This window comes from Rhinoraja longicauda, chromosome 27, assembly GCF_053455715.1.
Source record: "Rhinoraja longicauda isolate Sanriku21f chromosome 27, sRhiLon1.1, whole genome shotgun sequence".
NCBI classification, from domain to species: Eukaryota; Metazoa; Chordata; class Chondrichthyes; order Rajiformes; family Arhynchobatidae; genus Rhinoraja; species Rhinoraja longicauda.
In genome coordinates this window covers 12,221,371-12,244,323 of record NC_135979.1, presented here as the reverse complement: position 1 = coordinate 12,244,323, position 22,953 = coordinate 12,221,371, and the positions used below count along the sequence as shown (strand labels likewise).

The window sequence follows — 22,953 nt, the reverse complement described above, 5'->3', positions numbered from 1 at the left end:
TGGGGGGTGGGCGGGGGAGTCAGGGGAAACTTTTTTTCAATCTCTTACCTAGCCGGAGATGCGATTGTTTTCCAGATCGTATCTCCGGTCGCTCTGCGGCCTAACATCATGGAGCTGGAGGCCTGGCTCGGGACTTTGAGCCCCACTGCGGGGACGTGGACTTACCATCAGAGCGTGCGATCCCTTGCCTGGGATTGACGCTCCAACCGCAGTCTGCGAACTTCAATATCGAGGAGCTCACAGTCTTGGGTAGAGACTGATGTCGGGAGCTCTAAATTATGGTTTCGACTATAGACAATAGACAATAGACAATAGGTGCAGGAGTAGGCCATTCAGCCCTTCGAGCCAGCACCGCCATTCAATGCGATCATGGCTGATCACTCTCAATCAGTACCCCGTTCCTGCCTTCTCCCCATACCCCCTCACTCCGCTATCCTTAAGAGCTCTATCCAGCTCTCTCTTGAAAGCATCCAACGAACTGGCCTCCACTGCCTTCTGTGGCAGAGAATTCCACACCTTCACCACTCTCTGACTGAAAAAGTTCTTCTTCATCTCCGTTCTAAATGGCCTACCCCTTATTCTTAAACTATGGCCCCTTGTTCTGGACTCCCCCAACATTGGGAACATGTTTCCTGCCTCTAATGTGTCCAATCCCCAACCTGGGTCCGATCACTCGGCACAGGGGAGCTGAGATTCCCCCATGATGCAGGAGCTTGATCGCCCGGGCGAGGAAGGCCTGACTGCCGGCTACGGGAGTCAGGATCGTCCCGTCAACGGAGTTTCGAGGCACCCGACCGCGGGAGAACATAGAAGGGAAGAGATTGATCTTTTTTCCGCCTTCCATCACAGTGAGGAATGCGGGAGAGTCACTGTGGTGGATGTTCATGTTAAAATTTATTTTGTGTGTTCTGTTGCTTTTTATTGGTATGACTGTATGGCAAATGAGATTCCTCGTATGTTGCAAAACATACTTGGCAAATAAAGTATGATTATGATTATGATGATTATTATAATTATGATTCCTGAATGCTTAGAAGATGTTGGCAGTGATAGGGATGCAACTCAGCCTGGTGTGGCAAATGCTCTGCTCGTGAACATGCAGGGAGCGGTGGTTCCCACATCTGACACATCTCCGATGTGTAATTTCCTTACAGCCAGCCATCTTGATGCTGTATTGCATCAGGAAGGGTAGAAATATCATCAACGACGACTACCACGCTGGCTATTCCATGTTCTCCCTTCTACCCAGTTTATTGATTATTGAGAGTGTTGCATGTGGTTTTGATCACCCCATTACAGGAAAAACGTGGAGGCTTTGGAAAGGGTGCAGAAGAGCTTTATCAGAATGATGCCTGGATCACGGGGTGATGGCCACAGGGGGAGGTTGGACAGATGTGGATAGTTTTCTCCACAACGCAGGAGGTTGCAGGGAGACCTGATAGAGGTATGTACAATTATGAGAGGTACAATTCGGGTAGAAGTCAGAACTTTTTTCTCAGGATGGAAAAATGAAATACCAGAGGTTTTAAGCTAAGAGGGGAATAGTTTAAATGAGATTGTGGAGAAGTTTTTCTACAAAGAGATGGTGACTGGCATGAACACTATGTTGGGGGTAGTGGCTGAACCAGATACAACAGTGGCATTTAAGAGACTATAGGATAGGCATATGTAAGGAATGGAGGGATATGGATTATGTGCAGATAAATATGAGTTGGCATCAAGTTTGGCACAGACATGGTGAGCCGAAGGACCTGTTCTTGTGCTGTATTGTTCCACGTTCTACTTTCTGGAAGAAATTCCAGCCGCTTGAAAGCACAGATGTTCAGACTTCAGTGTCTCTGTAACTGCGACACTATATTTGGCAGTCGGGTATTTTTCTCTTTGCACGACCTGTGGTACGTGTGTATGGCTTGATTGTATTCGGGTATAGTATGATTTGACTGGATAGCACACAAACCAAGTTTTTCCACTGTGTCTCAGTACACGTGACAATAATAAACCAAACCAAAAGAACTGCTACTTCCCTACTGCTATCAGGCTCCTGAACCAATCACCTCTTTCAAATCCCCTTCCTCGAGATGCTGTTGTGTCCTCTTACACTTAACTCTACCTTATCATATTCTCCCTTTATTGTATGTTAATGTTTTTGCACTGCGTTGTTTTGAACTAATTCTATTTATCGATGTATTTATTATTACTCTATGTATACTATTTACTCTGTGAGCTTAATGTGAACAAAGAATTTCATTGCACTTTTTTGTACATAACAAAAAATACTAATTTGAATCTAGGTGTGGTGTAATTAGCCTGGTGACCCACAAGCAAAGCTGATATGAATTTTCACACAGTAATGTAAATACAACCTTGAATATTGAACACTGGAAAATTAACAATTAAATTCAGCAAGGTATTGAATGGAAAAAACCATTCCAATTAAAAATTGCTGTTTATTCATGTCAAACTTGATTGTGAATAACATATTAAGAAATGCATTTGACTTTTGCATAGATCAGAACAACCTTCATTGGGAAGTGTTTCTTCTAAAAGTCATGTGATTTGATATTTCCTTGCAACATGGGAGGACATTTTGTGTTTATGCCGTTTACACTGGAACCCCATTCCTCATTAATTTTCGTATAACCTATTACCCCCATTCTGATTTTTAAAATCTCCCCAGATTCTACCTCTCAAGGAGTCATTTACATTTAACAAACTACCAACTGTACATCGTTGAAAAGTGGGGGGGGGGGGGGGGGGGGGAGAAGGAGAACACCCAAAGAAACATCACGAGTCATGGGGTGAACGTGTAAACTCTATCTTGGCAGCACCAGAGGTCATGACAGCCCAGGTTTCTGGAGCTGTGTGGCAGCAACTCTGCGCCAATCTACTTCAAATAATTGTATTATTTTCTGTTGAACTGAGTTTTTCAAAGGAACAGTTTCAGTCCATTGGCAAAGATTGAGGCGGTAATCTGTTCATGATCTACGGTGGCTCTCTGAACTCACCAGAATTCAACAGACAGGTTACAGTAGTCGACATTGCCCCTGCGTGCCTTTGAGATAAATCAACATGCATGGCTCCATCTCCTCCCTACATCGTGACTCAACACGTTCTCTATGATCACAAATCAGTTCGATTGAGCAGTTTTTTTACAAAATTAAGGTCATTTATATTGTCTGGGTGCTCTGTAAACTGTTAGATAAATAACTTGAATTCTTTTGCATATAAAATGTATTTTTCTGTACACCATAAAAAATGGCCTTGAATCCAGAACAAATAAGGAAAGTATGAATGTCTTGTGATTCTTTGCAAAGCTTCTAATTTTGTAAATCTTTGCATTTCTGATTAAATGGAAGATGAGCATGTTTCACAGACCAGAGAAGTGTGAAATTCAGCAGGTGGTGGGAAGAAAGGAACGAGCTGCCAGAGGAGGTAGTAAGAAATGAGGGCAGGTGGCACTAGCATAGATGGGGCATCTTGGGCAGCATGGACAAATTGGGCAGAAGGGCCTATTTTCACGCTATGCCTCTGTCAGGAAGTACCTATAGAGGGTAAAATAGAGTGAATGGTTCAGATTAATCACCTTTCAGATTTAAAGTATAGAATCTTACAGTTGTGCAGCACAGAATCAGACACATTGGCCCACCATGTCCATGCCGACATTGTTGCCCATCTACACCACTCACATTTTGCTCTCTTTGGACTGTTTTGCCTATTCAACTTTCTTCTAAATGCATCTTATACATAGTAATTGTACCTGATTCCACCTTCTCTGGCATTGCTTTCCAGATATCAACCACTCTGTATAAAAAACATGCCACTCAGGTCCTCTTTAGAACTCCTGCTTCATACATTAAACCCATATCTTTTTGTTTTTGATACCCCCACCAGGGGAAAAATTAATTTGACTATCTATCTCCCCTCGACTTCCCATGATCTTATTTATTTCTAGTAGGTAATTCTGCAGTTGAATTGCTCCAGAGAACAATATCCTGGAGCAATTCTATCCCAAAGACAGACATAAAATGCTGGAGTAACTCAACAGGTCAGGCAGCATCTCTGGAGAAAAGGAATAGGTGACATTTCTGGTCAGAACCCTTCTTCAGACCTTCAGGTTCTGACCCGAAATATCACCTATTCCTTTACTCCAGAGAATTTACCTGACCCGCTGAGTTACTCCGGCTTTGTGTGTCTATCTTTGGTATAAACCAACATCTGCAATTCCTTCTTAAACAAAAGCATATCCAACCTCTCCCCATAACCAAAGTTCTTCAATCCAGGCATCATCCTGGTGAATCCATTCTGCACTCCCTCCAATGCCACCACATCTTGTCTAATGGTGTGGTGACCAGCAGTGCAAAGAATTCTCAAGCTGAGCCAGACTAGTTACAACATAACGTCCCAACTCTTATCAATGCTCTGATTAATGAAGGCAAGTATGCCAATATGCCTATTGACCTTGTGGCCACTTTTAGGAAAATGTGGACTTGGATCCCTTGGTCCTTCAATTCATGACATTCATTTGCACTCACATTATTTACATTATTGACCAAATGATCATCGGCCAAAAACATTATCTCTCTTTCTCTTTCGAGTTGCTACCTTTCGCTTTTGTGCATTATTTCAGAATTCCAGTATCTACAGTGACCTGTTTTTTCAAGAACACTTGCAAGACTAACCAGCAATCGTTCACCAATAGTAATTAAGCAAATTAATTTCCCTTCTGGGATAAATAAAGTTCTATCGTACGGTAATCTGCACCAGGCAGCCTTCTTAGACTGCGGGTCAACAACCAGGCCACAAGATTGAATTGAATTGAATACATTTTATTAGCCAAGTATGTCTACATACAAGGAATTTGCCTTGGTGCTTTGCTCGCAAGTAACAACACGATATACAGTAAACAATTTGAAACATTATAATTTAAACATGTGAAGAATGAAATAAAATACCAGAGCAAAAGGAGGCTGCAAAAGGATAGACACAAAAAAAGCTGGAATAGCTCAGTGGGTCAGGCAGTATATGTGGAGAAAGGGAGATAGGTGACGTTTCGGGTGGAGACCTTTCCTCAGACCACGGTATTTATTCACAAAATGCTGGAGTAACTCAGCAGGTCAGGCAGCATCTCAGGAGAGAAGGAATGGGTGACGTCCCTTCTTCAGACTGATGTCTGGAGAAGGGTTTCGACCTGAAACTTCTTCTCCAGACATCAGTCTGAAGAAGGGACGTCACCCATTCCTTCTCTCCTGAGATGCTGCCTGACCTGCTGAGTTACTCCAGCATTTTGTGAATAAATACCTTCGATTTGTACCAGCATCTGCAGTTATTTTCTTATATTTCCTCAGACCACAGGAGTTGACTGAAGACCTTCAGGTTCACCTTCTTCCCAAACGCACCACAGGGAAATCTGTTGATGAAGGAGTTTGTCTTTTCTGACGTATCTCCCCAAATTGTCAACCTTATGGCGAGCTACAACCTAAACTGAATGGTCTCTACCCCGCCATTCCTTCCCCTCCAGAGATGCCGCAGTAGGTGACATTTCACCTACAGCATTTTGTGTCTCATCAACCCATTTTGTGGGTGTGTTGTTGTTGTTGTTGTTGTTGTTGTAATATATGTGGGTTCCTTCTTGTCAATAGCTTCCATGTGAGTGGCGGCTAATGTGGTCACATCCTTCTCTGCTGACGTGGGGGCGTCCACAAACCCTATGGGCGGGAAAGGGGAGAAGAAGAAAAAAAAAAAAAGGCACAACTCGTTCATTCACCGAGTCGAGCGAGGATGACTAGTTAGACGGCCACACACTTTGCTATGGCCAGGGGTGAGGGCGGCGAGACTTACAGCGCGGCGGCGACCTTCCTCCAACCCAAGACCATCAACGGTGGTGACCGCTCCCTGAAGCAGGTAACCTTCACCCAACGACCGACCGGGAGATTTATTATTGGAAACGATCAGACCGAAAGCCTGGGCGGGGGCGGGGGGGGGGGGGGGGGGTGGTGGAACCTTCCCATTGACTCAAACTAACACTTGACTTAAAACTTTTTTAAATAACTTTTTTCTTTTTAACTTCATAAGTTATTTATAATTCGCGTCTATTTTTAAAAAGGGGGGGGGGTGCAGAATTGTCACTTGGTTCGCGTCTCTCACACACACACACACACACACACAGAGTGGTTCCCTTGCTCCACGAGGGTCGGTGACTGACTTGCTCAGCGAGAGAGTGGACATACATGGGAGGCCGGGAGGTCGAGAGAGGAGGGCAATCCCCCCACCCCACCCCACCACCGAGGGCATACCCCCCACCTCACCCCAGGGGCTGCTCGCTGCCCTCCGTCCCTTTAATATATAAAGCCCCCCCTGGTGGAAGAGCCTGGCTTGGGTTGTGTAATTGTAACTAACTGGGGACCGGTCACCACATGACTGCCCCTGCCTCGCCGAGGGTCGGCTGCTGCCGCTTACCTCGTCTCCCGGGGCCGGAGGAAGAGGGTCCGCTCCCGTCCATTGTCCACCCGGGACTCCCACTCATTGTCCACCCGGGACCCCGGTTCATTGTCCACCCGGGACTCCCATTCATTGCCCCCCCCCCCCCCCTCCCTTCCCGGGACTCCCACACCCGATCCCCGTCCATCATCACCCACACCCGGGACACCCCCGTCCCACCCCTCCCGTCTGTAACCCCACTCGTCCATTGCCCACCCGAACCCCGTGGAACCCAGGATAACCCGTCCAAAACATCCACATGGGACTGCCTCATCCCGCTCCAAACCCCAGCACATCACCCACTTGGGACCCCCCCCCCCCACCCCCACCCCACCCCAACCCCACCCCACCCCACCACACCACCGAAGCACATCCCCATCTCAAATCTCCACCAGCCCACTGAGAACATACATGGTCAGTCTGAAGAAGGGTCTCGACCCGAAGCGTCACCCATTCCTTCTCTCCCGAGATTCTGCCTGACCTGCTGAGTTACTCCAGCATTTTGTGAATAAACACCACTGAGAATACATACCCACTAACCCCTCTCTCTCTCCCCCCCCCCCCCCCCCCTCATATCCCACCCTTAATGTGTCTCCAATCGGCACCCCCTCTCCCGACCCCAGCTCCCCTAATTCGCCCAGCTCCCCTGTCTACCCATTTCACATTACCCCTTCCCCCTCACGCACACAACCTCGGGGCAGTCTCTTTTCCCTGACTTCCACCCTACCGACCCAGGATACCCTCACCCTCTACCCCCCAGGCCATCTTTGCCCAACCACCCACTTCCCCTTTTCATCTTCCTCGTTCCCCATTTTTTAAAAACCCAAGATCGAGTGGAATTAACAACTGCCTGAAATAGAACCAACTGAACTAAAGCGGTCGCTTGTGCCTTTGGTCTGCTGAGACACTTCTTCAGAACCGGATACCGATTCCCTGAGCCCTTGAAAATCCAAATGCTGCTAATGTATTTAAAAGACGGGAGAAGGCTATAAATATGTGATTGATTTGCTTCCGAGTCTGAGGCTATGAGGATTTTTGTCCGACTGTATCATTTTAATACTTTTCCTTCCAGTTAAGGACAGGGTGAAAAATAACCCCTCTATTCCAAGGGTCTGGGGCAATTTGGAATTCAACACTTCGTCGTAACTAATTATTTATTTTCAGAGGTTAACGCTGCCACTGTTGGAGACTTTAACTGATCAGAAACAGAGCACAATGTTGCAGTTGTGGTTAAAACCCCACGGGCAGTTGTACTATTTCGTTTCCTGGAATGTGTGATCACCTTTTTAAAAAGTAATTTTCAATATGATAAGGTCCCGTACGGGAGATTGGTGACTGAAATTAGAGTACATGGTATTGGGGGTAGGGTGTTGACATGGATAGAAAATTGGTTGGCAGACAGGAAGCAAAGAGTAGGAGTAAACGGGTCCTTTTCAGAATGGCAGGCAGTGGCTAGTGGAGTGCCGCAAGGCTGGGTGTTGGGGCCACAACTGTTTACCATATATATTAATGATTTGGAAGAGGGAATTAGAAGCAACATGAGCATGTTTGCGGATGACACAAAGCTGGGTGGCAGTGTAAACTGTGAAGAGGATGTTAGGAGGTTGCAGGGTGACCTGGACAGGTTGAGTGAGTGGGCAGATATGTGGCAGATGCAGGATAATATAGATAAATGTGAGGTTATCCACTTTGGCGGCAGAAACAAGGAGGCAGATTATTATCCCAATGGAGTTAGGTTAGATAAGGGGGAGGTCCAGCGAGACCTGGGTGTCCTTGTACACCAGTCACTGAAAGTTGGCATGCAGGTACAGCAGGCAGTGAAGAAAGCTAATGGCCTTCATAACAAGAGGATTTCAGTATAAGTGTAAAGAGGTTCTTCTGCAGTTGTATAGGGCAATGGTAAGACCACATCTGGAGTATTGTGTACAGTTTTGGTCTCCTAATTTGAGGAAGGACATCCTTGTAATTGAGGCAATGCAGCGTAGGTTCACGAGATTGATCCCTGGGATGGCGGGACTGACATATGAGGAAAGATTGAAAAGACTAGGCTAGTATTCACTGGAGTTTAGAAGGATGAGAGGGGATCTTATAGAAACATATAAAATTATAAAAGGACTGGACAAGCTAGATGCAGGAGAAATGTTCCTAATGTTGGGCGAGTCCAGAACCAGGGGCCACAGTCTCAGAATAAGGGGAAGGCCATTTAAAACTGAGATGAGAAAAAACTTTTTCACCCAGAGTTGTGAATTTGTGGAATTCTCTGCCACAGAGGGCAGTGGAAGCCAAATCACTGGATGGATTTAAGAGAGAGTTAGATAGAGTTCTAGGGGCTAGTGGAATCAAGGGATATGGGGAGAAGGCAGGCACGGGGTATTGATTGGGGATGATCAGCCATGATCACAATGAATGGCGGTACTGGCTCGAAGGGCCGAATGGCCTCCTGCACCTATTTTCTATGTTTCTATGACTGCTTAAATTCAGAAACCTTATTCTGCTTACTGGAACTTTGAGAGAAAGAAAAGAAAACTATGAATTCAAGCCCAAGTACAGTTAGGGGGAATAAGTAAAACGCCTCCTAATTCCTGTCAGTGTTGGATTATTGTGATATTGATATTGTATTCCTCCAAAGCCTTGCTTATCTGCTTATCAACTGAAGTCTGCTGGTATTGGGAGGGTTACGTAACTTAGCTTTAATTCCCTCTGCATGATGTGTATTGGTTTTCAGCAGATGCATGAATGGCAAAAGGAGGCTGAAATCCTACATTTTCAGTATTCCAGTTCAATACCCTATAAAACCTGCTTTCTAGATTTACTAATATGATTTGTTCTTTATATTTAAAAAATACAAACAGAATTCAGTTGGGGGCCTTCAGGCCACACGTTGTAATCTGAAGAACCAGATAATCCTTAATGTGGCTTCAAGGGACCATTAGGCTACGATTTACTATATATATCATAATGAATATTTTCTAATTGCTGCTAAGTGTGGGTTGAAATTGCATATAATCTTCTAAAAGCTTATGCAACTAAATGATTTGAGCAAGAGCATTTTAAATAATTCACCGTCTATGAACTCAATTGTGGATGAGGCTTCTGTATTCTTCAAGCAGACTTGTCTTTGTGTCTATTTTTACAATGGATTTTTAATAAATAATCTTTAATCCTAGAAGAATTATTTTAAAATTGGAACATCCATCACCTTAAATGATTTGCCCGCGTCAGTGTATGGTGGTTATTTCTAGTATTAACGTGCTGGTAGGTTTTTTTTTAAATGAATTTCTTCTTACTCTTATATCTGCTCTATCCTCTGAAGGTTGAAAGAAGAGAATAAGATTCACCCAGCTTGCCAAATCCATACATCTTCTCATACTTGCCAATTAGAGTCAAAGAGTACAGGCTCTTTGGCCCAACTTGTCCATTCCGACCAAGATGCTCCATCAATGTCAGTCCCATTTTCCTGCATTTGCCAAAATCCACCTAAACCTTTCCCATTCATGTACCTGGCCAAATATCTTTTCTTCAGGGTCTGAAGTAGTGTCCCAACCTGAAACGCCACCTATCCATGTTCTCTGGAGACGCTTCCTGACCTACCTTCCAGCACTTTGTCTTTTATTGTAAACCAGCATCTGCAGTTCCTTGTTTCTACTTTCTCTATCTTTTCAAGGGTGTTATCATACCTGCCTCAACCACTTCCTCTGGCAGCTCATTTATACATGTGTGGTATATAGTTTTACATCTAACTGCATTAATGCCCAACAGCCTCTTCACTGCATCTTACTCCACTGCACCTCTGCCTCCTGTTACATCTTTCCTCTCTCGTTTTAAACCTATGTCCTCTAGTTCTTGAGTCTCCGATCTTGGGGGAGAAAGGGTGAGTGCCTCTACAAGATGACTCCTTTGTTTTGTATGTTCCATTGTAGAATTATCATATCATATCATATATATACAGCCGGAAACAGGCCTTTTCGGCCCTCCAAGTCCGTGCCGCCCAGTGATCCCCGTACACTAACACTATCCTACACCCATTAGGGACAATTTTTACATTTACCCAGCCAATTAACCTACATACCTGTACGTCTTTGGAGTGTGGGAGGAAATCGAAGATCTCGGAGAAAACCCACGCAGGTCACGGGGAGAACGTACAAACTCCTTACAGTGCAGCACCTGTAGTCAGGATCGAACCTGAGTCTCTGGCGCTGCATTCGCTGTAAAGCAGCAACTCTACCGCTGCGCTACCGTGCCGCCCTTGGTCTTATCCCCCACATCCCCACAAAAAAATGCCCTCTATGCCCTCTATCCAGCCAACAGGTGCCATGGCCAATTGTTGACCTGGATCTGTCTTCCTGGCTCAACACATTGAGAATTAAACACAGAACCTCACGATCCATGTGGTTTCACTACATTTGGCCATTACCAACACATTTTGAGGAAATACTTCATGCTGACAGTTTGTTATTGCAAATTGTTACATTGATTCCTGTTTTTCCCTGAAATAGTAAGGCATAAATTATTTTAGGAAGCAGAGGCTAGAATCAGACATTTTTAAATGTAATAGTTGTGTGTGTCTATTCTTATAGTATGTGGGAAAATGCCAGTTGTTTCAAATAGAGGCAAGTACTGAAATAAATTAGTTTCTGATCAAAGCTTATCACTGTACCTTGGTACACGTGGCAATAAACTAAAGTAAATAAACTTAATTAAACTCATCCGTATTTGAATTGCCTGTCATAGAACAACAATACACAGTCTGAACACTGAATTTTCCAATTTTAGGTAATCTTCTGCAACCCCTCTCCCCCTCCCCCTCCCCTTTTTTTCTCTCACTCCCCACCCCTGTGCCCCACCTGGACCTATTTATCCCCTCCCATCCCACATTCCTTCCTCTAGCTTCACAATTTCCAACTCTTCAGTCTGTAGGTCTCATATCAGCTTTAATCTCTGGCCTTTGTTCCAACCATCTGTCCATCAAAACCCCCCTTGCCTGTATCCACCACTTAACCTGCCATGCTTTGCCATGCATGCCTATCCTCTCTCCCAGTTTTATTTCTTCCTCCCCCCCCCCTCCAATGTCTAAATAAGGGTCCTGACCCAAAACATCACCTATTCATGTTCTCCAGAGATGCTGCCTGACCTGCTGAGTGACTCCAGCAATTTGTGTCATTTTTGTGTACGCTAGCACCTAAAGTTCCTTGTTTGGATAGTATTGTATTTTCTAACCTCTCACCATTTTTTTTCAGAGAGCAGTGAGAAAGAATCTGTCGGTGTGCAACAAGTTATGTTATGCTATTGGTGGAGCACCCTACCAGATTACAGGATGTGCCATTGGGTTTTTTCTACAAATTTACCTGCTGGATGTTGCACAGGTGAGTCATACTGACTCAATAATATGTTCATGTATCTTATTTTCCTCTAAATATTTGCTCCAAATGAACTATTATTGAACTAAGGGATTCATTTTCTAACATTCTTAATCATTAGAGAAATGGAAGATGAGCTGATGGCAAATTTAGATGGGTACATGGAGAGTTCATAAGTGTTAGGAACAGAATAAGGCCATTCGGCCCATCGTCTGCTCCACCATTCAATCATGGCTAATCTATCTTTTCCTATCAACCCCATTCTCTTGCCTTCTCCACATAACCCCCGACACCCTTACTAATCAATAGTATAGGATAGGTTTAGTGGAATATGGGCCACACTCCATATCAAGTTGATGATACACAGAATTAAAAACAGAGCTTGCTGGAAACACTTAGCAGGTCAGGCAGTGTCTGTAGAAAGAGAAATAATTAACATTTCAGGTCGGCAGGTGGAATAGTAAGGATGAGGCATGGTGGTTGGCATGGGCAAGTTGAGCCGAACAGTCTGTTCCCACACTCTATGACTCCATGACTCAAATATGCTGTTGGATTTTCACTGAATTTTAGACCCAAGTATGCATGGAATCACAATAACCTAAACATATTCTATCCATGCAAATAGGATGCTTATCTGAAAGGATATCACAGATTGTGTAAATTAAAGTTGCCTGTGGCAAGGATAATTCCTTATAATTATCAGATTGCAGAGCGCCCTCAAATTAAGGTACTTTCATCCCCCAATGCAAGGTGTAATTCTCTCTGCATCGTAGGATTTAAAGACATTTTAATGAAAGGGGCAGTTATTAAGACTCATTAGCTCCTGGACATTCAGTATGTGCCTGAAAATTTAAGAACTCTGAAAACAAACCAGGAATAATGGAGGGGGAAAGAAATAGCCCAGCAGAAACAATTAATGTTTCAGATTGATAGTCATTCATAAGAACTGACAAAGTAAGAAAACCTGTTTTAAGCTGCTTTATCCTTCTTTACAACTGAAAACTAATCTTGTTTTCACACTTTCCCACTTCTGATCAAGGGTCTCTGACTTGAAATGTTAATTATTTCTCTTTCTACAGACGCTGCCTGACCTGCTAAGTGTTTCCAGCGAGTTCTGTTTTTAATTCTGTGTATCATCCACTTGATATGGAGTTCTTCATTGCACTACCCAACTGCCCCCATCCAACATCTACTGTAATTAATAGCTACCTCATGCAATGAAAAAGATGCGGGAAGTAATCCCCAGTTTGCGCCCAACAAGTTGGTTTTAACACCACTAATAAGGGGCATTGCTATTGATCTTTGTTGCCCTGAGTTACTTTATAGTTCCTGCTTCAGGTTACTCTCTATGAATCTCTGCTGGAAGTGTATTCAGCCAAGTAGAAACAGACTAGGATTGAGCTGTGCTCAAAGCTAAAATGACTTGCTGATAGTTTCAAGTAAATTCATATCAGAGGATATGCAGCAAAAATAATTACATTGGAAGAAATCGGTGGAAAAGTACAGAAAAAGTTACCTGACTAGTCAGATTAATTTTATCATGACTTGGACATTAAGCTATAAAGAGATAGAGCTCTTAAGGATAACGGAGTCAGGGGGTATGGGGAGAAGGCAGGAACAGGGTACTGATTGAGAATGATCAGCCATGATCACATTGAATGGCGGTGCTGGCTCGAAGGCCCGAATGGCCTACTCCTGCACCTATTGTCTATTGTCTACAAAGACGACTTCAGCACTGACCCCAGTTTGATCATGTTGGAAAGTCCCCAAGGTACAAACCCTTGAGTTAACGGTTTAGTTGAAGAAGGGTCTTGACCTGAAACATCACCTATTCCTTTTCTCCAGAGATGCTGCCTGACCCGCTGAGTTACTCCAGCTTTTTGTGTCCATCTTCGGTTTAAACCAGCATCTGCAGTTCCCTCCTGCACCTTTGAGTTAAATAATCCATTAAGTTAATCTCCCTGTGCTGCAAGTTGAGCTTGTTTTTGTGTCGCTGACAGAAGTCATATAACTCTGTTTAATTGTGTATCCACATTACCTTCCATCATAGCTTGACCCATCGTCCGCATCCCTGATCCTTTTCATTGGCCGAGCCTGGGATGCCGTCACTGACCCTACTGTTGGCTTCTTCATAAGCAGAAGCAAATGGACAAAATTTGGAAAACTACTGCCATGGTAAGAAGGTTTTTGTGATTCACTTCTTCAGTGCTGCAATTGTACAGGGCATTAGTGAGACCACACCTGGAGTATTGCATACAGTTTTGGTCTCCTAATCTGAGGAAAGACATTCTTGCCATAGAGGGAGTACAGAGAAGGTTCACCAGATTGATTCCTGGGATGGCAGGACTTTCATATGAAGAAAGACTGGATAGACTCGGCTTGTTCTCGCTGGAATTTAGAAGATTGAGGGGGGATCTTATAGAAACTTACAAAATTCTTAAGGGGTTGGACAGGCTAGATGCAGGAAGATTGTTCCCGATGTTGGGGAAGTCCAGAACAAGGGGTCACAGTTTAAGGATAGGGGGGAAGTCTTTTAGGACCGAGATGAGAACGTTTTTTTTCACACAGAGAGTGGTGAATCTGTGGAATTCTCTGCCACAGAAGGTAGTTGAGGCCAGTTCATTGGCTATATTTAAGAGGGAGTTAGATGTGGCCCTTGTGGCTAAAGGGATCAGGGGGTATGGAGAGAAGGCAAGTACGGGATACTGAGTTGGACGATCAGCCATGATCATATTGAATGGCGGTGCAGGCTCGAAGGGCCGAATGGCCTACTCCTGCACCTATTTTCTATGTTTCTATCCATGCATAGCTCCTGAAATGTAAAAATAAAAGTTTTATCTGTGAAGAGTCTTTCACTAAATGAGAAAATCATTAAAACCTCTTTAAACCATGAACTTTCTTTGTCAATTTCCTATTGATCTCACTTTATTTGTCTTAAATGTGATTGTATAAGATAAATAAATGTATGTCCTTGTCTACGAACTGAAAATGCAATGAGATCTGGAGTTATCGTTCATGTTTCAGTCTTGTGACTGATTACGAGAGATCTTGTTTTGTGATTGCAGAATGTTTTCTTTCCCTCGCCATTCCCAAGAGGTTCTCTCATGCTGGTCATTGTGTAGATGTTCTGTACCACGATGCTTCAATCACTGTGACCTTGAGGGCAAATGTTGATGGGCTTGCTGGTGACTTCCACTCCAATATTTTCCCATGTTTGCACCAGGAGAAACAAACATGTTTCCTATTGTTCTAATTTAGAGCCAGTTAAAATGCATTCAACATAGCAACTTTTGCTTTCTGTCTGCCTATACTAGTCCATGTCCGACACCAGGGGCAATTTACAACAGCCAAATCTTCAAAGCAGCATGTCTTTGGACTGTGGAAGGAAACCAGAGCACCTGGAGAATATTCATGTGGTCACAGGGAGAACATACAACTTTGTACAGATAGCACTCGTGGTCAGTTGTGATCAAACCCGGATCTCTGGAGCTGTAAGGCAGCAACTCGACCACTGTGCCACTATCTTACCCTTAGTTTCTTTAAATTAATAATAATAACTTCCAGTGACCATCCCAGTAACACATTGTAAGATGCCGTTGGTGGGGGACTTTGTAGCTGAGACCTGCATCGCAAAAGAACCTTTGTGTCACAGGAGGCATCAAGAAGTTGGAGGATTGGAGATAGAACCCTGCCTCAAATGAGAAACAATTTGATAACTAGCCCAGAAAATTAAGCAGATCTGCTAAATGCATAAAATCACTAATACATTCTGAATTATTCCAAGATGGGGTAGCATAGTGGTGCAATGGTAGAGTTGCTGCCTTACAGCGCCAGGGACCTGGGTTCGATCCTCGCCATAGGTTCTGTCTGTACGGAGTTTGTACGTTTTCCTTGTGACCGGGTGGGTTTTCTCCGGGTGCTCCGGTTTCCTCGTACATCCCAAAGACATGCAAGTTTGCAGGTTAATTGGCTTTGGTAAAATTGTCCCTAGTGAGTAGGATAGTGTTAGTGTACGGGGTTATCGCTGGTCGGCGTGGAAGGGCCAGCTTCCGTGCTGTGTGTTTAAAATCTAAGATATTTAAAAAATCTCAAATCCTTTTTTAAAAAATAAACTTAAAACTACTGAACTCCAAAAGATTGCTGCATGGTTAAGCCAACACTTCAAATGGTTTAAAAAAAAATATTTCCAATGCTTTTTCTTTTTACAAGTCATTTAAACAACAGTTTTATTCAACTAATAAACTCCCACCCTAAGCCACTCCTTCCCATAAGACCCAATGGGAAGATAACCTTGGGTCGTCTCAGATATGATACAAAGTACTTCAGTAAGTGCAAAACAGTATTAAGTGGCACGTACAGGCCTAGTCTCCTCTGCTGCGCTGAATTCCATGAAGAGCGCATTGTCTGAAAGCTGCCTGTCGAGCAGTGAAAGTGACCTTGTCATTTCCAGGTTCACAGATACACACACGCACAGAAATCCCACAGTTATTCTCCATTAAAGGGGCAAGGTCGGCAGGTACTGACACTTTCATCCATTGTTATCCTGCAAAATGCAAAATCCTAACGTAACTTTGCATTTTTAAAGGTGTGCCAATCTTTGTTAAGCACTGACCGTTTAGTCCCCCGGTGTCGTTTGTGTTTTTAAAACACCACCCTTCTGATAAAAGCCCATTAGCAGCCCAACGGTGTTGATTAATAAGAAACGTGAATTGATTACACTTGCAACAGACTGACGGAGATCAGGTTTCAATGGGGGTGGAGAGGGAGTGGAGTGGGTCAAGGTTCACATTACCAGCCAATAGATGCCTCCTAACTTGCACCAGAACTTGTTTGCCCACCACCTGTGCACTCGATGACTTACGTAAGCTCTTAAAATTCTAGATCATTACGTTCAAATCTCTCCATTGTGTGGCCCGCCCCATTCCTGTAACCTTAACCAGTCGAACAACCATCCTCCTCTGATTTTCCCCAAATCCTTTCACTTCCTCACTGGTGGCTGTGCTTTCAATGTCACCACCCAGGAATGCTGAACAGAAGTCTCTTTCTAAACCTTTCTCCTTCGCTCCCATTAATCATTGTCTCTGGTTTTGGTGGCCTACTTTAATATCCCCTTATTTGTCAATAGTGTCTGAAAGCACTCTTGTTAACTCCTCAAGTTTAATGTCTTAACGTCTCCACATAAACACTCGCTATTGGTGGGATCCGAGTGAACACAAGTTGTTGCCAAAAGATTGAAATACTTTTCAAGATGCATCAAATACTTTTAAAACTAGAGTGAAAACAAATAAATAAAAGCAGGTTGCAGCATCTTACGAGGATTGAGTGAGAACTTGTAATGATGGAAAATTCTTGTCTCGGTGCCCAAGGGACTTTGAAAGATTTTAGCTCGCACATACTCGCCCTAAGACCAAAGGTACTACTTGTACTTTCCAGACAACTTAACTATTTCAGTGCAGCCAAATTATGCTGAATTGTGCATATTAAAGCATTATATTTAGACTTGCTTTGGCTGATTAGTTGAAGGAATAAATCCTTTTTCATTTCAGTTCGGCTGAAAACAGAGGGTGTGGGCAAAGTCTTGTTAAATGGCCTGTGCAAATTCTTGGATATTTATTATCATCAGGATCAGGGTGTGACCAGCAAACCCGGTCTTTATTGCCTGTCTCTAACTTGCGCATCGGAGGGGGAGGGGTGGTTAGGCCATTGAGTCCTTGCCAACCATCGATTACCTGTTCACACTATTTCCATGTTACCCATTTTGCCCAGTGTGGAAGGTAGTGGGTGCCAATGTACAGAATCCAATTAAATTCTGAATCTGCACATTTTTGTGATGTGGGGGGAAACCAGAGTATCTGGAGGTAATCCAGTGCTGTCGCGGGGAGAACATGCAAACTACACAGGCAGCAGCTGAGGTCTGGATCAAACCTGGGCCTCTGGTGCTGCAAAGCAGCAGCTGTACCACTGTGCCACTCTCTGACATTCTCTGCCAAATCTCACTTGGAATGGCATCCTGCCAATGCCGAGGATGTGGAAACGTGAGGCAGGCAGTCCCTCTGTCTACCTCGGGATTCTCCTGCACAAGTGGCAGGAAGAAACTTCCCACCACTCCCAACATCAGCATGGAATCTTTTAGTGAGCTCATGAAGGAAGACCAGGTTCTGAATGGCCAGCTGTAAAGTGTTTGTGAAGGGGATACAATGGGATTGATCTGGGAGGAACCATGTTTTCCAAACGGTTCAGTTTAACAAAGTGCACAGAGCTCCCCGTTTCCTCAGTTTGCTTCCTGACAGAAATAATTAACGTGTAATTTACCCACCTTACATCCTGGACTTACCTTTACAACTGATGCCAATAGTAACCCAGCAGCAAAATCTGCCTTGCAATAGTGGGCTGGCTCAGGATCATGTAAACACACCTTCCTGTATTCTTCCTGAGACTCATGATCGCAAGGATTTGAACTTTAAATGCGGCCAGAACATCAAAGTAGCTATTTCTTGAACCCAGTTAGCTTTGCTAGATTGAGTAAAGTAAAAGCTTTATCTGGCACTGGTGAAGCTGCCAAGGGGAAACTTGGCACCTCTGACAACAGGATCTAACTCCCAGCACTTGCTTTTCTGTGCTTGTGTTAACTTTGGATTGGCTGGTTGTAAAAGATGAGTCATGTGCCGCAGTTATTGTGGCTCCAACGTTATCTTAACGGAGTTACACGATGGTCTTTCCCCCTCAAGCACCTTGGACCCTGCAACTTCTGATTTGTCATTGCCTCTTCCTCATACCATGTTTTCTGGCCAAGTAAAACAGCAGCAGTTTTGTATCAGTAAACACATTTTTACGTCCGTCAAAATATTACTGCCCCACTTGTGAAGTTGTGAATGTTTAGGGTCCCTTATTTACATTTAGAGTTGAGTGCATTTTTCCTTCAAATGATGCAAGTGTCATCAATAGAAAATATCGTGTTTGAATGACAGAGGTTATAAGTACTACTGAGGCCTGGATGTGCCAAGGCCCTGCCTTTCCCCCAGTGTTTTATAGGGAATTCATGCACTCCAACCACACTGAGGCTAATATTTCACAAGCTAAGTTTTCTGTTTTACACTGAATGAAGTTGCAGCTTTCCATCTTGCTCATTGTCACGGCTGTCATCTTCCACTGCTGAAACATTGTTCATTTGTGTGTGTGCTTCACGTGCAAAGAACAGTGATGTCCTGGGTCGGTGCTTATCGAGGTGGTACAAGGAGAATAGATAGAACATATAACAGAACAGTACAGCACAAGAACAGGCCCTTCAGCCCACAATATCTATGCCGAACATTATGCCAAGCCCATCTCTTATCTACCTGTGCATAATTCTATATCCCTCCATTCTGGCCATCTCAATCTCAAGAGCTCCATGTGGGCATTTGAGGGAATGGTCTGCAAGGAAATGGGACTGAATAGATTGCCCTGCAGGTGGTCCGTATGGACTCTGGCCCAAAGACCTCCCATGCTTTTATGATATTCTGCAATTTCCTTTATCAACAGTTAAATATTCTCCAAAATATGTACTCTATTTTCTTTCCTCCACGTTTTATTAATTTATCCACTAACTACGATTAGGTTCATTTTAAGAATATTCAGATTCCAACCTTCCAATTATTGAGTTCAGTTCGGCACCTTTAAACAGTTTGGCTATCCACTGACACTGCCTTCCAGAAAAGACATCGTTAAGGACAATTCTGAATTATTTATTTTCGTGCTCCTCAAACCTCTTCTTGCACTGCTGTAGATGGATTGTTTAATTTTTTTTCGTTTTTAAAGGTACAACATGTTGACCCACAGGGTCCACACCGACCAGCGACCACCCGTTCATACTAGTTCTATATGATCCCACTTTCGTATCCACTCCCTGCATACTAGGGGCAACTTCCAGAGGCTGATTAACCCACAAACCCTCACATCTTTGGGATGTGGGAGGAGATCGGAGCACCCAGAGGAAACCCACGCGGTCACATTGAGAACATGCAAACTCCATACAGCCAGCAGCTCTACCAGCTTGCACCAACTATGCTGCCCTGCTGCGTAACGCCGACTAATAATAATACTACTCTGATATTTTGCCCCAAAGCCATTATGCTTTGCGATCTTCTGACTCTTAAAACCATATCAGGCACTTTCCATTTGTACATTTCCTCCATTTCCAAATAAATCCCCTCGATTGGATCACGCTCTAATTTAGCAGTTTTGGAAACACAGCGGAAACAGCCCTTCGGCACCGACCAGCGATCCCCACACACTAACACTATCCTACACACACTAAGGACAATTTAGATTTATACCAAGCCAATTAACCTACAAACCTGTATGTCTATGGAGTGTGGGAGGAAACGTACCATGGGGAGCACGTACAAACTCCCTACAGAGAAACGGGTCTGAGATTCTGTAAGTGCTGTCAGGCAGCAACTCTACCGCTGCACCGCCCACGTTGGTAATATGTTCTCGAATCTTTATGAGAACCATCGCATGAATGCATGTTAATTTGGCAGTGTCAGAGCTCTGCAGAGCATTTGCAGCTTGCAATATGTGGACTAGAAGGTTCTAAAATGGATATTTGAATCTCACTGATTCTTAGCAAAGACAAAACATGCTTCCCTGCCAACCCCACTGAAGGAACCTTGCCAGAGAGAGCAGTTCACTACCTCCCCTACCTACTTCCAGCTTGATTGACCAATATAGTTTATTTTTGAAAAGGCGAGTTATTATAGAATTAAGTGATCACGCAAGGGCTCAAAGAGTTATATCCTCGAGGAAATACTGTGGTTTATTTGAAATTGCAGTGAACTGTTTGATATGCTAAAAGTAATTGAACCCTTGCCAAAAAACCTAAGCAAACCTTCAGCGTGCTAATTCTGCTTGTAAAATTTGCTCTGCCTGGCCTATTGGTATGGCCTTTGCTGAAATCACTGTTACATCTCTTTTATAAAATTGGAATTGTGAAATGGAAATATTTAGTTTGCTGTGGGGTACTGGTGACAGGCCAGGGGCACCAGAGTTACGGATGGTACAACATTGGAAGTATTGTATCTGCTGCCCGATGGTTCACTGAACCTAAAGGCTACAAACTATCTCAATCAGAGGATGCCCAAGCCCTTCTAAACGTGCACTGGTGGGTAAGGCAATGCAGTGCCTTTACCACCTTCTACTCTGGGGCTGTAGAGAGCATCCTGTCCGGCAACATTACAGTCTGGTTTGGGAACAGCTCTGCCCAGGACAGGATGGCCCTGCAGAGAGTAGTGCGTTCGGCAGAATGTACCATGGGACGAATCTACACTCGTCCCCCTCAAGGACCTATACATCAGGAGGTGCAGATCCAGAGCAAGTAAGATTATGAGGGACCCCTGCCACCCCAGTAACGGACTGTTCCAGATGCCACGGTCAGGCAAACGCCTCCGCTGTCATGCTGTGAAAACGGAGAGGATGAGACGGAGTTTCTTCCCACAGGCCATCAGGACTGTCAACTTTTATAATTCCGGAGACTAAATTCTGTCTACACTATAGTAACTTTATTAACTTTATTTATATGCTGTAACTGTAATTCTTTTTTGTGCACAATCCACAGGCATTGCCATTTTCATTTCACTGCACATCGTGTATGTGTATGTGACAAATAAACTTGACTTGACTTGACTTGACTTGACTTGACTTGCCTACTGTTCAGTCTGAAGAAGGGTCTCGACCCGAAACGTCACCCATTCCTTCTCTCCAGAGGTGCTGCCTGTCCTGCTGAGTTACTCCAGCATTTTGAGTCTATCTGCGATTTTAAACCAGCATCTGCAGTTCCTTCCTACACACTTGCTGCTTACTATCTTTGGAGAGCAGCGCATAAACAAAGCCAGCAGAGGCACAGTGGGCTGTAGGGGCTGATTGTAATAATAATAATAATAAACATTATTTTTTCCAAGTGCTCAAAGACGCTTTACAAAAACAGTCATGACATAAAAACAAACAAATGAACTGTCCTGACGGAGAAGCGGCGAACAAATAGCGCCAGCGTCCTCTCACGTCAGGGTCCGGCAGTAGACAATAAAGAACACAAGACACACAATTACAATTTTTAACACAAACAGCCATCACAGTGATTGCTCCAGGCACACCCTCACTGTGATGGAAGGCAAAGAAAAGTCTTATCTCCTCCTCATTCTTCTCCCATTCTGCTCCATGATGGGGTGGCACCGAGAACGATGGGGGGTGGGGTGGGTGGGGGCCGATGCCATGCGCACTGGCAGGCAGTAGATCTGAATATTCGGTGAACTTTTCTAACTTTTCTAACTTTGTCTGAGCAAGACACATGGCAACACTGTGCACTGCCTAGGTGAGGTCAGCTGTATGAATTTACTGGGTTGCATGCATCACAAAGCATTTCACTGTACATAGATACACATGGCAATAATGTAGAGTATAATTGAATAAAGCCCTATAATCTGTTTGTTTCCCTGTCATTTTGGTTGACTGTTAATTGTCCTTAAAGAAATACTTGCCTAATGTAAGTTACAAGCCAACAGCATCTCCCTAAACCTATGACCTGCAACACCAAGAAGTACACAGTGACTTGAGGAACATGGGAACATTCAGGAACATTCTCTCTGTGGAGAGAGACATGGACATTTCAGATCTGTGCATTTTCATCAGAACTGAGCAGAGTCAGAGAGGTGGGTGGAGGTAGAGAGAACAAAGGGAATAGCTGATAAGGTGGAGACTTGGAGAGGTTAAGCAGGGCTTGTGGGGTTTCTGGCAGAAAGAGGTGGTAAAGGTGAATTGGAAGAGTAGATGGGAAGAGACATGCAGAACACCAAGGTGGTGGGGGTGATGGTTGTTGGAAATGAGCAATACCAGTCTGGCATAACAAATTATTTGAGATTATTAAATTAATTGTTGATTTATTCACAAAAAGCTGGAGTAACTCAGCAGGTCAGGCAGCATCTCGGGAGAGAAGGAATGGGCAACGTTTCGGGTCGAGACCCTTCTTCAGACTGAATTTCAAATTAATTGTTGAGTCTTGAATGACCCAAGTTGGCAGATGAGGTACTGGTCTTGAAAGTTATGTTTGAGCTTCATTGAAACAGAGTGGGATGCCAAAGGGAGA

General features: G+C 43.9%; 1 protein-coding gene across 2 annotated transcripts in view; it reads left to right on the top strand.

Moving 5' to 3' along the window:
* Positions 1 to 5,692: 5,692 nt before the first annotated feature.
* mfsd2ab (MFSD2 lysolipid transporter A, lysophospholipid b) overlaps positions 5,693 to 22,953 on the top strand; it is a 59,295-nt gene continuing 42,034 nt past the window's right edge. Inside the window, exons 1-3 of one of the 2 annotated variants that reach the window (XM_078423424.1) lie at positions 5,693 to 5,901; positions 11,715 to 11,840; positions 13,885 to 14,009. In XM_078423424.1, the coding sequence (XP_078279550.1) occupies positions 5,809 to 5,901; positions 11,715 to 11,840; positions 13,885 to 14,009 (344 nt within the window). In that variant the 5' untranslated portion in view covers positions 5,693 to 5,808. Of the gene's footprint in view, positions 5,902 to 11,714; positions 11,841 to 13,884; positions 14,010 to 22,953 lie in introns of those variants that run through there. The other variant, XM_078423425.1, reaches the window with a different exon arrangement.